Genomic DNA, 16,671 nt, shown 5'->3' on the forward strand with positions numbered 1-16,671 from the left:
TTTCCGACACACAAAGTTGGAGAGCAGGAGATAAAATTTTCTGACAACAAAATCCGATCGCGTCAATTCCGACCGTGTGTGGCCTGTTCCGACGCACAAAGTGCCACGCATGCCCAGAAGAAATTCCGGCACGGAACAGCTCGTTCTGGTAAACTTAGCGTTCGCAATGGATACAGCACTTTCGTCACGCTGCAATGTCAAAAATGGTTTAATACAGCGCACTCTCTTCTTCTTTATAATGTGACAAGAATTAATTAGTTTTGCTGCTCAGATTTACACACACACTTCTCCCAAAGTTTTATTTTTGTTTTTTATTGGGATTCCCTGAATATATTGTTATTAGTTGTCACATCTGACAGAATGTTTTTTTTTTATTTTATTTTTTTGGGGATCTTAAGCCTTTTTTTTTTTAGATTTAATGTTTGTATTTTTTCCAAGGCTGATCTTTGTTCAATGTTATTTTTATTTTTACTCCAGAATATTTTTGTGTGTGTTTTGTGTGTCAAGTTACCCCAACACCATTGATATCTTGCAGGGGTGTTGCTAGGTCTACAAAAGATCTGGGGCTAGAGCCCATAGCAGCGTAGTAAAGAAAGTCATAAGCTTGGGCGGGCATACACATGTATATACAGTAATATATGTGTGTGTATATATATATATATATATCCCCAGAGAGCCCTCCACTTACATTAGGGTCCCCAGAGAGCCCCCCCCTTACATTAGGGTCCCCAGAGAGCCCCCCCTTACATTAGGGTCCCCAGAGAGCCCCCCTTACATTAGGGTCCCCAGAGAGCCCCCCTTACATTAGGGTCCCCAGAGAGCCCCCCCTTACATTAGGGTCCCCAGAGAGCCCCCCCTTACATCAGGGTCCCCAGAGAGCCTCCTCCTTACATCAGAGTCCTCAGAGAGCCTCCCCCTTTCATCAGGGTACCCAGAGGGTCCCCCACTTACATCAGGGTTCTCAGAGAGCCTCCCCCTTAAATCTAGGTCCCTAGAGAGCCTCTGCCTTAAAATCAGGGTCCCCAGAGAGCCTCTCCCTTGCATCAGGGTCCCCAGAGAGCCCCCCACTTACATAAGGGTCCCCAGAGAGCCTCCCCTTCCCTTGGGGACCCCTGCAGAGACTCGGGGCTATTGGCCCCAGATTCGGGGCTATAGCCCCAAAAGCCACCCCCTAGCAACGCCCCTGATATCTTGTATTATTTAATCTCAAGGAGATTGTTTGTTGTTGGTGTCCCTTGTTCATTTCACATTGTATATTTGAAATGTACCTGAATCCTCACAAACAAACTGTCATTTTTGAAGTAAAACACATAGGAGAGTATAATTCAAAACAAAAATCCTTTATTAAGGGCTCAGAACCAAACAAAGAGGAAGGCAACACTGGATCAACAGGAGAAATTAGCGAAACCTGGGACCCCCACGGCAGACATCATTTCTTGAACATCAAAATTGGTGGCCTGAGGAGTCCATATGTAAGGGAGGGCAGTCTGGTCCAAAATTCGCAGAGATCCAGATAGCAGCAGATGACATCTGTGTCCCCAGGCTGTGGTACCACAAGAGGCTGCATTTTTTGGCCAACCAGACTGGATCCAGGGTCCTCACTTTCTGGTCTTCCTTCCACGCTTCTTTCCGTGCTGTGCTGTTGGAGATGTGGCAGGAGGAGGAGTAGGACCTGGAGGAGGAGGAGGACTGGGAGGACCTGGAGGAGAAGGAGGAGGAGGAGGAGGACCTGCAGGAGGAGGAAGAGGACCATCGCAAAGGTGTGTCTGAGCTGTAATTTGGCCCCTCATACCTTTGTTAAGAGCCTCCAATATGAGCGACTCACACATGGCTTGTTGGCCCTCCTCCATCCTCTGCTTTTTTTAGGCAATGGTGGCAGCAATGTCCACCTCCACGGTGTGTGGTGCTCCCAGGACCTCTGTAGCCCTCCAAAAGAGTCCTCTGGCAGCCTCCTCTAGGGCACTCCTCCTCCTGCCACTTTCTATTTTCAGGGGGGGTGGAGGGACCTGCAGATCAGCCAGCTGGCTCGGCCCGGCCGTCTCCTGGCTGAGACTTCCCTGTGTATGAAAAAGGGACATGGTTTTAGTTTTTGCATCATCAATCACAATCCTAAATTAGTACTCCCAACTAACATCTAGTTAACATCATTGATTGGACAAGCAGAAATATTTAGAGGAATGCTATACTTGGCTCAATCTGGGCTCCTCCACATGTTGCCTGGAAGGCCCAGGTTGGGCGTCAGAAGCCTCAGCCGGGGGGGAAGGAAGCGTGGAAGGAAGACTGGAGAGGGATGACCTGGGTTCTGTCTGGCCTGCCAGAAAATGCAGCCTGTCGTAGTACAACATCCTGGGGACATAGATGTCATCTGCTGCTCCGGATCTCTGTGAATCCAGGACTTTCTTGTGCTCCCTTAGATATGTACTCCTCAGGCCACCAATTAAGATCTTTAAATAGGTGATGTCTGCCGTGGGGATCACCTGCTTCACAATTTCACACAATTGCTCCAGTGCAGCCTTCCTCTTTGCTTGGTTCTTGTAATGGGGGTGTTTAATCTCCCACAGACATGGCAGCTCCCTTAACATATCTAGGAATACTGACATGAAGTCATTGTCTTTCACTAGCATATCCATGTTCACTGCAAGACACAACACAAGACAAAGCCTAATGTCAGATAAAACTCTCCTAATCTTGTTACAATATAGGCCTCAGTGTAGAAGCAGTATAGGCACAAGTTTGTCTCTTACCTTCGTTCTTACGATCAGCGCGTCCAATGCTCCTTCCTCCGCTCACAGATCGTACGTAATACGCACGCGTGTTACGCTTTATATACACTGCGCATGCGTGTAACTCCGCCCGCCCCTGATGTTCTTTCTATTCTATTCCCCGCCCCTTTTCGTTCGGCGCAGTGTGGGAAGAGCACATGGCGGAGTCACAGCAGGTGCATGCTAATTACAGGAACGAGGAGGAGGAGGAGGAAAGCCCGGATCCGGACACGTCCCGATCCAGAAGGAGACGTTTTAAGGCCACAAATATGTCCTTTGGGGAGATGTTGGAGATGGTCGACATCATGAAGAAGTCCGACTATGACGGAAAGTATGGGCCTTACCCCAACCCCAATATCAGAAAGGCCAAGATCATGGCGAAAGTGGTCAAAAGTCTGCACAGGAATTTTGGGGTACGGAAAGATCAGCTCAGGAAGCGGTGGTCAGACCTGAGATTAAGAGAGCCAGAGCAGTACCGAAAGATCCGGAGAGTGCTGCAAAAAAGTAAGTAGTTGTGCTGTGTTGCTATTCTTTCTGTCTTTATTCCGTTCGTGCTGCTCCATATGCTTTTCTTAATTGTACAGTTTAAAAGGGCAACTTTAATGTTCATGGGCCCATTATTCGTTCGTATCAAACATTTTTCTTTCGGCCTCTAAAACACCATTGTTTAGGCCATATGCATTTTCCCACATTTTTTAGGGCCTACTTGGATGCCAAATATTTGTTTGTGTAGATGGGTTTGTTACTAGAATGAAATGCAAACTAGATTGTGTGTAAGGAGAGGACACTGAGCAGCTGTTTTCACATCTGGACACTGGAGCACTAGTGTGGGACACCAGAACACCATTTTTATTAGGGGGCCACACAGGTGCTCCAGTGTATACTATAGGGGTGTCTCCATCTGTGAAGCTTGTACTAAACAGGTAAAGTATTGCAGCTTGACAAAGGCCAATAAAAAAAATGCATCTTGGAACTCGGCTAAAATAGACAATTGTACCCCACTTCCAAGCAATGTTTCCTATTTATAGTTCTGCCATCAAATATCTGTGTACTAATTATACCATTTTTGTTTTACATAGGGGAGAAAAGACTCGGAGGACACCCCTCATCCGAGGAGACCACAGACCCCCCACCTATGGAAGAAGGTGAAATACCCCCAACCCAAGCTGAGCAGGAGGAAGAAGAAGATGTGGTGGAAATTGGCACCACAACAGGTGAGTGTCTGCGACCACAGACTCAGGTAAGAGATGGATGGTGGCAGATTTTTGATACCTGTTTTTGTTTGTTTTCTCTCTTTTTAGGTGATCGTGATGTGAGGGATCGAGATCCTTTCACATCTGAAAGTGCCCAGATCCTGATCGGGGAGATCATGGGGTGTAATGTCGAATTGCAAAACATCCAGAAAAAAATTAATGATGTGATTCAAAAAAATAATAACATCATTGATGTTTTGGGGCGAATTTAAAACCCCACAAAATCACTTGTTTTAGTGTGGTCCAATGTTTTAAATCTTTTTGCAATGTTTTGAAAAGCCAAATTTGGAGGATGCACACAGTGTGCCAACATGTGCTATCTGCCATCACGGGAGATCAATGGACGCGTTTTGGGGGTGCAACCCCTTCCTCAATAATAAAGTAGCCATGAGGAAGGGCTTGCTCCCCCAAAACACATCCCTTGATCCCCCATGATGGCAGCTAGCACATGTTGACATTCGTAAATTGGTGTGCATCTTCCAAATTTGGCTTTTCCAGGGGTGATTTCCCCCCATCTGAACGCAATATCAAACACAGTTCCTTAATACTGATGTCTGATATTGCCTTCAGGTTTTACCTAATTTCTATTTTTGATAATGCCACCCCAAAAATTGTTATACAACAAACATGTTGGTTTGTTTTAAAAAACCTTTGGTAAATGCACATGTGATCGTGCAGGTATAAAAAAGTTGGTTAATCAAGAATGTGTGGATTATTGTCTCAACACTACAACACTTTTGGGGTGATGTAATTGCTGTTTTCAGCGAAAATGGGGGTTATTTCCTAAGGGCAAATCCTCTTTGCACTACAAGTGCAGTTTCAGTGCAGTTGCAAGTGCACTTGTAGTGAAATGTGTTTTTGCATTTTAGTAAATAACAGCCAACAGTGCTTTGTATAATAAGGTTACACAATCACGACATTTTCTAGATTTAACACATTTCTGTCAGGGTCAGCTAAAACAAACACAAGCAGTAAATGTCCACAAAGAATTTCTTTTTTTGTTTTATTATAAAAAGGCTTCACAGATTTGCTGGCATATTGATAGCCCCCCTACCCGCAAAGAACTCCAGGTAGAGTAACCGGACATCACGGGCACTCAGGGAGGGCAAGCCAGGACGGCCGCTTTCAAGCGCCGTCAGTGTGGTTTGATGTATCATTCCGGCCTCAGGCCCAACTGAGCCAGCATAGTTGGCCGATTGTTTCCTTAAAAAGTTATGGAGAACACAGCACGCAAGTATAATATGGTTCAGTTTATACTCCGCCATATGGATGGGTGTCAGAAATAGGCGGAACCGGCTGGCCAGGATTCCAAATGTGTTCTCCACCACCCTTCGGGCTCTGGCCAGCCGGTAATTAAAAACCCTCTGTTCCAGGGTGAGGGTCCTCATTGGGAATGGCCGCATCAGGTGGTCCTCCAGCGCAAAACGCTTCATCAGCAATGAACACGAATGGGAGTCCTTCCACGTTGTCCTCTGGAGCTGGCAAGTCCAAGCTGCCATTCTGGAGACGCCTGTAAAACTCCGTCTTGGCGATGACTCCACCATCGGACATCCGGCCATTCTTCCCCACGTCCACATACAGGAAGTCGTAAGTAGCCGACACCACCGCCAACATCACTATACTATTGAACCCCTTATAGTTGAAATAGTATGACCCCGAGTTGGGTGGAGAGACGATGTGGACGTGTTTCCCATCAATTGCCCCTCCGCAGTTAGGAAAGTCCCACCGCTCGGCAAAGTGGGAGGCCACAGTCTGCCATTCCTGTGGCGTGGAAGGAAACTGTTGAGGAAAAAACAATAAACATTCATATTTTTGATCAGAAACATGGCAAGCAGATTAGACACAAACATTCTGGGTCAACCTCCAGATAGCATTTATTAAGGGGAATTTAACAACGCCAAAGTATAAGGTACACCTATCATATTCCCCCCCCCCCCCCCCCCCATGGGCCATTTCTAACATTATAGGGGGTGTGTGGAAATCTTGGACAGGTAACCCTCTTCACTTCATTGAGAGATGAATGCCTAAATAATAGGTATTACTTGGAACAGCCCCTCCTTAGTTACACTATTGGCAGCCCACTGGACAGGTAGGAAGTGTCATAATACAAAGATATAAATACACACTGTACACATTTGAGGACATTTGGACATTCTGCTATTACCTATCAAGATAATAATAGGATCCAAAAACTTTAAACAGTACCATTTGAAAGTATACAGGCAGGCCCTTGCACTACATGCTTTGGGGAATTCATCCATAAATATTACCACAAAAGAGATGGGTATAGTGTGTATGGGTTTGGCAAAGTCAGCAGATAGATGATTGAGGATAGATAGAGAATTGGGATCAGCTGACTTAGCAGTTGGGGGAGAGAGAGTTACTAAAAATTATTTGGGGACACCACCAAAAAAAATCCTCTGCCACTCTGCCTGAAGTTAAAGCAAAAATAACATTTCCAAACATTTTAGGGGGTGTTTGGGGTAAAGCACTACTATGGAGCAGAAAAAATACATTGTTAAGTGACTACATGAGGTGAATATAGGGCCAGTAGACACCATGCTGGGGAGGTTACTGAAGGGCAAATATGTATGAAGGACCTAAAATAATAATTACATAAAAATCCAGCATGCATGAGAACAGAGGGGACATTCACAGCATATTCCAATCATGGTAATTAGGGGATGAGGAAAGAAATACAATATATTAGCAAACATTCAATACAATAAAATGTGATATTAAAGGATAAAAATCTTACCTTCATATACTCCTTCTGCAGGACCTGGATGATGGCAGAACAGGTCTCTGGGATAATGATCCCCAGAGCCTGGGGGGAGATGCCTGTCGAGAACTTTAAGTCCTGCAGGCTTCTCCCTGTCGCCAAATACCGCAGGGTAGCGACGAGCCTCTGCTCCGGAGTGATGGCTTGCCTCATGCAGGTATCCTGCCTGCTGATATAGGGGGTCAGCGAAGCCAACAAACGGTGAAACACGTGGTCCGTCATCCTGAGAAAGTTCCTGAAATCATCAGGATTATTCTCACGGATCTCACGGAGCAAAGGCATATGAGAGAACTGGTCACGCTGAAGCAACCAATTCTTGGTCCATGAACTCCTACCCACCCTGTTCATGGACTGGACTTGTGTCAAGGTCAGGACCCCAACAACAAGCCCCCGCACAGCACGAACTCTACAAGGAGTACGCATATGAAACATGGCTAGAAAACGGTCGGCTGCTCAGAACGAAGTAACAGAACGCACTGAAGAACAGCAAGGCCTGTGAAGAGCGACCTGAAAAACAGTAACGAACGAACAAGAATACAATGACTAAGTCACGCGGAACTTGCTTGCACGCACTGAAGAGCAGATACAAACCCACAAGCACAAACTGAACGGCAGAAAACTATCTGAAAGCCACGAGTCTGAAAAAGCGTGAATCGTCTCTCACCAAACTTTTGCTAACACGAGATTAGCATTAGATTGTTTCGAACGTGTTGGCGTACGACCAGACTAAAAAAGTAAGTTCAATAGCCAGCAGATAATAGCTTCCCTTGCGTCGTTTTTGGTCCATCGGACTCGCATACAGACAAACGTTTTTTTCTATAGGAATTGAGTCCGACGAAAAGATTTGAAACGTGTTCTATTTCCTAGGTCCGTCAGAATTTTCGACAGAAAAGGTCCAATGAAGCCCACACACGATCAGAATGTTCAACGGAATGATTCCGTCTGACCTTTTCTGCCGAAAAGTCCAGTCGTGTGTACGGGGCATCACAGGTTTTCTTCTAAGATTGTCCTGTATTTGGCTTCATCCATCTTCCCATCAACTCTGACCTGCTTCCCTGTCCCTGCTGAAGAAAAGCATCCCCACAACATGATGCTGCCACCACCATGTTTCACGGTGGGGATGGTGTGTTCAGGGTGATGTGCGGTGTTAGTTTTACGCCACACATAGCATTTTGCTTTTAGACCAAAAAGTTAAATTTAGATCTTATCTGACCAGAGCAACTTCCACATGTTTGCTGTGTCCCCCACATGGCTTCTTGCAAACTGCAAACGGGACTTCTTATGGCTTTCTTTCAACAATGGCTTTCTTCTTGCCACTCTTCTATAAAGGTCAGATTTGTGGAGAACACGACTAATAGGTGTCCTGTGGACAGATTCTCCCACCTGAGTTGTGGATCTCTGCAGCTCCTCCAGAGTTACCATGGGCCTCTTGGCTCTTCTCTGATGAATGCTCTCCTTGCCCGGTCAGTCAGTTTAGGTGGACGGCCATGTCTTGGTAGGTTTGCAGTTGTGCCATACTCTTTCCATTTTCAGATGATGGATTGAACAGTGCTCCGTGAGATGTTCAAAGCTTGGGATTTTTTTTTATAACCTAACCCTGCTTTAAACTTCTCCACAACTTTATCCTTGACCTGTCTGGTGTGTTCCTTGGCCTTAATGATGCTGTTTGTTCACAAAGGTTCTCTAACAAACCTCTGAGGGCTTCACAGAACAGCTGAATTTACATACATACAGGTGGACTCTATTTACTAATTAGTCGACTTCTGAAGGCAATTGGTTTCATTAGATTTTAGTTAGGGGTATCAGAGTAAAGGAGTCTGAATACAAATGTACGCCACATTTTTCAGATATTTATTTGTAAAAAATTTTGAAAACCATTTATCATTTTCCTTCCACTTCACAATTATGTGCCACTTTGTGTTGGTCTATCACATAAAATCCCAATAAAATACATTTACGTTTTTGGTTGTAACATGACAAAATGTGGAAAATTTCAAGGGGTATGAATACTTTCACAAGACACTGTAAATGGGTGCAGACCCTGCCACTTTCCTCATTATAACCCTGCAGCAGCTGATTGATATTTATGGAATCTCTCCCATTCACATTCACTTTGGACCCAGACAAACAAACAGCTTTTTCTTCAGGATAACAAAAGGTAGGAATCTCAACAAAGTTTGTTAAAATCCCTGCAAATTACATGGATCACCCAGAGGGGAATGTTTTTTCTCAACAAAAGAGTTACTCTTTAAGCTGTCATATAAAGGACATTATTTGTTATTGATATGTACTGCATTATAAAAAAAACAAAAAAAAAACATAATAGATAAAAAAATAAAATTTAAAAGTGTGGTCCAAATAAAGAAAAAACAATGTCCAAATAAACGTCTCTTGTGAAAAATGTTCCAGACACAAAACCTCTTCACAGTGCTCCACCACCAAGCTGAGACATTGGGGGTGATTTACGAAAGCTGTGTGCTATCAGTAGAGGCGCACGGCGAGGCGCAACGCACATTTCCATATTTACAAAATGGTGCGCCGGTAATAGAGCGCAAATCCCCCATTTACTATAGCGACCTCGGCGCACGGGAGAATGCAATCTGTGCGCCACTATGGCGCACGGCATCTTCAATTCAATATTGACAGAAGATGGAGGTGCCAATATTATGGGGTGATGTGAGGAAGTATAGTACCAACTGCCCAAGTAACAAATATGCCCAAAATATAATGAGAAAGTTAATTTTTCAGAGAAAGCCTGCTGTGCCTGCAAGTACGTTTAGAATGTGTGAGATCAATGTAAGCAGTGCGCATGCGCAAGCGGCTCTTGCGCTCGTTCACATGCGTTTGTTCACTGCGCGGCCAAAATCTTAGTAAATGTTAAGCAACGTACATGCAATTGCATGGGTTGAACAGGTGCACCTCTAAACTTGCCAAAAAATTTTTACGCTGGTTCACCTTTATGTATTTTTTTATTTGCACACAGGTCACGTTAGCGTGTTACGTTACCAACATGTGACATGCACCTTGTTAAAATTATGTAAAAAGACTCTCGCTCCTCTAGCTCCTCCTAAAAGGGCATTTAACCTTCCCCCTCTAATGCATATGATTTCCTTGGGCTAGCTTTTGCTTTTAAAGGGGAACTCCACACTCCATTCTCCAATGCTCTTGTCTCCCCCCTCTAATTCCTTGGATTTCCATGGGCAAATTTTTGCTTTTAAAAAAGAACTCCACACTCCACTTCATTCTCAAAAGGCTGTGGGCTGCCTTCAACAATCTAAACTACATCCTTTTTCTGAGCATACAACAGGGCCAGGTAGGAAAGGGGCGAGAAGAGCGATCGCCCAACCCCCTCCTGAACCATACAAGGCCACATCCACTCAACATAGCTGGCTGCCTTTGGGGCATGTTGGGCTCAGCCCAATACCAACCACAAAGCACCTTGTACCCACTAGTTTAAAGGGGCTTTCTACATTCCGTAAAGCCCCCTGTCTGCAGCCCCCCACAACCCCAGCCTAGGGTTGTGTGGAAGAGGCCCATGTCCCCCTGAATATGAGAACAAGGTGGTTGACTTTTGGGGTGCCCGAGCCCCTCCTGCCCCCAAGCATCCACCCCCCTTTCATGGGCTGGCTTGCTGTGTGTTTGGCTAGGGGTTTGTTAGTGTGTGGGAATTTTTTTAGTTTGGGGTGGGATTTTTCACGTGGGGGTTCTCATTCTAAGCCCTAACTGACCAAATGGCCTTGTATGTATTGGAGGGGGGGGCAGGCTATTTTTTGTTTTGGGTTAAAATTTGCAGCTGCAATGTCTATTTGTACGTTTTCTCTAAAGCCGTACATCTTTAAAGCAGCATTTTGGATACAGATGCACCACTATACAGGCAGATTACAACCCCCCCCCCCCCCCATACCCATTTTAAGGCTAATAACTAGAAGATAAGCCAGCCAAGTGGGGACTAGCAAAATTAACAAGGCATTTCCCATAGACTGCAATGGTATTTGTTGTATAACTTTTGCCCATGTTAGGCTCTTTGTTTGCCTCCCCTGGACCGGGGGGTGTTTGTCCGATCTGTAGTTTTGTAGCATGCTGGAGGATGTGCTTAATTTTGGACAGGGGGTGGCTTATTTTGTGCTAGCTGCATTTGGATTGGTCTGGACATGCTCAGGGACTTTGTTTTTTTTTTGGTGCTTTTTGTGTGTGAACAAGAGGATTTTTCTGGGCATGCTCAGAGAGTGTGCATTTTGAGTTAGTAATTTAAGGACATCCCTAACAGATGTACCCACTCTGAAGTTCTGTCTCTAAACTGGGTGAACTTGCATTTCCTGATGCCAGACATGGCAGCATAGATATGATATAGCTCCGCCCCTATATCCACCCACAGGACCTGTTTAGCTCTATAAAAGTCTGACTGAGAGCTACCGCCCCCATTCTCTTTTTTTGTCTTCAACACCTACAGACCGTTACACTCAGGATAAAGCTCTTACCTGCCGACTACGTTGGAGTCCGTCTCGGTTCAAGACTCACCCAGCACGCAGTCTCACATCTTAGGTGGCTAAATGCACCGACAAAGGTGGGGAACCCCTTCTGGTGGTCTTTTGGGGTCGAGGTGTTCTCTAATCAGAGTCGACAATCCTCTTGTGGCATACCTGCTTTAGCGTTCAGATCCAGCAGCGGGGACTGCAGGATCTTCTCTCCTATGGAACACTTGCATGGTCTTCTCTCCTATGGAACTCTTTCCAGGTCTGTCAAATTTATATAAAACTTTTTTTTCTTTTTCTTGCTCTCATGTCTCTAAAGACCCCATACACACTGTGCAACTTTTGTTGTCTGATTTCCTTTAGATTTGCTGGGACCATGTGGTGCAGGGGCCTGCCTGATTGCATACAAATTGAGGCTCAGAGCCTCGGTTCACACTGGGACGACTTGTCAGGCGACCTAGGTCGCTTGACAAGTAGTGTCCCGTTCAGTACAATGGAACCGTTCTAAGGGGAGTGAAGCAAGTCGCTCCGACTTAGAAAAAGGTTCCTGTACGACTTCGGGGGCGACTTGGGGCGACTTGCATAGACTTCTATACAGAAGTCGTTTTGCAAGTCGCCCGGGCAGTCGTGTGCAGGTCACCTCGGTGAGGCGACCTGCAAGTCGTGCCGCCTCTGGTGTGAACCAAGGCTTAAGGTTTGACCTCATTATGTGTGGTTTTGGTAAATCTGAAGGAAAAAATCTGTAGAGGATTGTATGATATGTAGCCAGCTTAAAAGTGTCCTTTTGTGTGCATGGGCGTTCTAATTGTACTAGCCCTTTTTTTAATTAGAACAGAGGTGAGAGAGGGCTGAGTCTATCTATCTATCTATCTATCTATCTATCTATCTATCTATCTATCTATCTATCTATCTATCTATCTATCTATCTATCTATCTATCTATCACAAATGGCCAGGTAATGGATGCCTTTGCTATTCAGGCATCTAGAGAGGCAGCATCTCATTCTGAGGAACAGTCAATGACAGGTAAGTCTTGCTATCCTAGTAATGGGGATAGAAGGGGGAGCAATGTATTACTAGAGGATGGGGGTATATATGTATATTTTCTCTCTCTCTCTCTCTCTCTCTCTCTCTCTCGCTTCCCTTATTTCTCTCTGTTGCCATGCAGTTCCCTTTGCACCTTTCGGTTATTCCGCCAGTATGAGCTTAACACCACATAACCAAGACCACCGCAATACCAGGTAAGGGCCAACTTTTGCTAAGTAAGAAGATGCGGGAAAAAGAGTGTGTTCTGCCCTGACGAGCGCGTCTTCCTGTCTATTGCAGTCCCGCTCACACACCCGCTCAAGGAGGTCCAGAGGGCCTCTGGCCCTCTGGATCCTCAGGATTTTTCCAAGGCAGAAAGTGACTCCTCCAGTCCTGGCAGACCCCAGTACAAAGGGCGCAAATGTACGCACACAGTTCTCCTCCGAGGGCTCAGTGCCCGAAAAGGCAAATGTTGGTCATGTGGAGATGGCCCTATGCCTGGAAATAAAAAGTAATAAATATGTGGCGCTGCCTCAATCTCAATATATCAAAATCAAATGAACAATGATATACTAAATGTCCAATCAATTGTGAACTTCTAGCAAAACCACCAGTGATATAAACAATAACTGTGAACAATATCACATACATAAAATGCGTATCCAATCAGTTGGCATACCCTCCCATCAAATATAATTAATAATATTGTGTGACAATACTAAGTGCAATGCACCAACATGCGATGCAATTAACCAATGCAACTCCCAAAAAAGGAATAATAACAAAGTGCAAAGTGCTAGCAATATGGATTATAAAAAAAGAAATCAATGTGGACAACGTCACTTGATGTACTGCGTGTCCAATCAATTATAAATTTCTAGCATAGCCACCAATGATGAAAACAATAACTGAACAATATCACATGAATAGAATGCGTATCCAATCAGTTAGCGTATCCTAATATAAGATATAAATAATTGTAATTTGTAAAAATATTAAGTGCGCTACATCACCATAATGCAATTGACCAATGCGGCTCCCAGAAAAAAATATTAACAAAGTGCAATATGCTAACAATATGAATGATAAAAAATAAATGTGCAAATGAACAAATAAAATATACAATGTCAATATTAACATGTGATATAATAAGTGTCCAATCCACTAAGGGCTGGTAGCAAACAAAGGCATCAAACAAAATACAGGTACAAATATATAGTGCAGTCCAAACACCATGCAGTGCAATATTCAATGCAACTTCAAGTGAGAATGTAATGTGCAGTCCAGAAACATGCAATGCAATTTTCAATGCAACTTCCAATATGAACAGCAAACAATCCTTCTAAAAGTGAGAAAAAGTGCAGGTGCAGTAGTGGCAGATGTCTAATTCATCCAATTTGTTCCGATGTGCGGTGACCATTTCCCCCAGCCTCTCACCTGCAGTGGCGGCCCCCAATGTGCCGAATCAAGCTTGAATCCACAGGTGGATGGGGATGTGCAGACCGGAGCAGCTTCCAAAAACAACTTCCAATCGAGGTCCCAGCTCCCAGAGGCAGTATAGGTTGATATAGGAAGGAATGGCACTCTCCCACACTCACATCGGTATTTCTCAGATATATAATGAAAGGAAAAAAGTGGGCTCCATAGTGTAGTAGATTGAAATAATTTTAATAAAAACGCTGTAGTAACTTACATAGGAGTAAAAAACGATCAGCAAATGAAAGTAAGGCTTCCGGGTTCGGCCGTCCCCTGGAAGCAGTGGCACATGGCTCCTCCCTCCCTGACGCGTTGCGTCACACCACACGTGACTTTATCAAATCTGAGAAATACCGATGTGAGTGTGGGAGAGTGCCATTCCTTCATATATCAACCTATACTGCCTCTGGGAGCTGGGACCTCGATTGGAAGTCGTTTTTGGAAGCTGCCCCGGTCTGCACATCCCCATCCACCTGTGGATTCAAGCTTGATTCGGCACATTGGGGGCCGCCACTGCAGGTGAGAGGCTGGGGGAAATGGTCACCGCACATCGGAACAAATTGGATGAATTAGACATCTGCCACTACTGCACCTGCACTTTTTCTCACTTTTAGAAGGATTGTTTGCTGTTCATATTGGAAGTCGCATTGAAAATTGCATTGCATGTTTCTGGACTGCACAATACATTCTCACTTGAAATTGCATTGAATATTGCACTGCATGGTGTTTGGACTGTACTATATATTTGTACCTGTATTTTGTTTGATGCCTTTGTTTGCTACCAGCCCTTAGTGGATTGGACACTTATTATATCACATGCTAATATTGACATTGTATATTTTATTTGTTCATTTGCACATTTATTTTTTATCATTCATGTTGTTAGCATATTGCACTTTGTTAATATTTTTTTCTGGGAGCCGCATTGGTCAATTGCATTATGGTGATGTAGCGCAATTAATATTTGTACACATTCCAATTATTTATATCTTATATTAGGATACGCTAACTGATTGGATACGCATTCTATTCATGTGATATTGTTCACAGTTATTGTTTACATCATTGGTGGCTATGCTAGAAGTTTATAATTGATTGGACACGCAGTACATCAAGTGACGTTGTCCACATTGATTTCTTTTTTTATAATCCATATTGCTAGCACTTTGCACTTTATTATTCCTTTTTTGGGAGTTGCATTGGTTAATTGCATCGCATGTTGGTGCATTGCACTTAGTATTGTCACACAATATTATTAATTATATTTGATGGGAGGGTATGCCAACTGATTGGATACGCATTTTATGTATGTGATATTGTTTACAGTTATTGTTTATATCACTGGTACTACTTTTTATCATTAGGGTTATGTGAGTACACTATTTTTATGTTGGCGGCTCCTTGTGTTTTATCTATCAGTGTGGGTTTTGCCCATTAGTTGTTTCTAAGGCCCCTTTCACACGATCGGAGCGTTCAGGTTCGCCTGTCAGTTTTGACGGCGGACCTGAACGGGCGCTCCATGTTAGCCTATGGAGCAACGGATGTCAGCGGAGACATGTCCGCTGACATCCGACCCGGTCCGATCCGCTAAAAGCAGCCGGATGGCCCTACGTCCAGGTCCGTCGCTATCAGATCTGGTGAGATCTGATGAAAACCGACATGCTGTCCGTTTTCAGCCGATCCCTCCATTGGCGGCAGCGGCGCCTGACAAGCCCCTCTCCGCTCAGTGAGCAGAGAGGGACCTGTCATCCACCGGCTCAGCGGAGATCAACGGAGAGATGTGAAAGGGGCCTTATTTATTTTCCTATGCCTGGAAAGCTACTTTGCAGCAACTGCTTCAGGCAGCTTGCCAGAGACCAGGAGTATGAGAGTCAGCAGGTGTCAACCTTGCTCAAGAAAGTAGTCCCCAACTCCCTGGCAGAATTTTTCGGTCATCTTGGGCAACCAGGGACAGAAGTGGACGAACAATGTGGGCCCTGCACCAGGTCTAAAAAAAGCCATTCAACCCTCTCTAACTAGATGGGTACCAGGCATTTCAGGGGTGACTCCAGCCCAGCAGATTAGGCAGGCTGATTCCCCAGACCCAGTATTACAGCCAACCTTTCAGGCAGAGGGAGAAGATATCGCCTCCTCCTCAGCAGAGGATCCTGAAGGTTCAGGCTTTGAGTTTGCACTAATACCACTATTCATTATGGTAGTTAAAGCTGCACTGGAATGGGCGGATACGGAACCTCCTCCAAAAAAGGACAAAACGTATTATCACTCGCCATACAATCTGATTTTCCCCATTCATCTTTCAGGACAGCACCATAGAGAGACACCGGTTCCTCCCCTCTTAGGAAACACCGCCTTCCAATTCAATATTTAAATCTCATCATCCCACCGGCCCCTCAGTTCAGGTGTTTCCTCCGGTGGGGAGACACTGCTTGGGAGCCGTGGCTGATCAGTCAGAGAGGCTGAAGCCAAAAAATCTTTCTGAGGAAGAGGGGGAGTCGGGTCTCTCTATCTCTTTCCCTCTACCATTCTCTTTCAGTCATGTAAAGGTGGGGGAAGCCACGCTTACCTGTTTAAAACTGTGTTTGGCGCGCCTCAGCTTCTCTTGGGGAAGGAAGACAGCTGAGGAGGTCCGCGTTCTTCTGCCCAGGCACTTCCGATGATCCCGCATCTTCCGGTTCCGGATGTGGGGAAAGAAAACGGACCAAGCGTTCGGCTGGTGCGAACCCTTTGCTTTGCTGTAGAGTCAGCTGTCAGGGGAACGATCGATCACCATCCTCAGCGGACATGTCGGAGGCAGAGGTCTCTCGAACTGCTCCAGGAGACAATAGCACCAGCCATGCTAAGGTAAGCGGAACCCTGGGGTGGTGTTCCCTTACCTAATCCCGATAGCTTCACGGTTGTTCT

General features: G+C 45.0%; 1 protein-coding gene across 1 annotated transcript in view; it reads right to left on the reverse strand.

Annotated features, from left to right (window-relative positions):
- LOC141126471 (olfactory receptor 6N1-like) overlaps positions 1-16,435 on the reverse strand; it is a 39,424-nt gene extending 22,989 nt beyond the window's left edge. The window contains exon 1 of the mRNA XM_073612413.1: positions 16,334-16,435. Within this exon, the coding sequence (XP_073468514.1) occupies positions 16,334-16,435 (102 nt within the window). The remainder of the gene's footprint in view (positions 1-16,333) is intronic.
- Between the last annotated feature and the right edge of the window lie 236 nt (positions 16,436-16,671).

Source organism: Aquarana catesbeiana, linkage group LG02, assembly GCF_042186555.1.
Source record: "Aquarana catesbeiana isolate 2022-GZ linkage group LG02, ASM4218655v1, whole genome shotgun sequence".
NCBI lineage: Eukaryota > Metazoa > Chordata > Amphibia > Anura > Ranidae > Aquarana > Aquarana catesbeiana.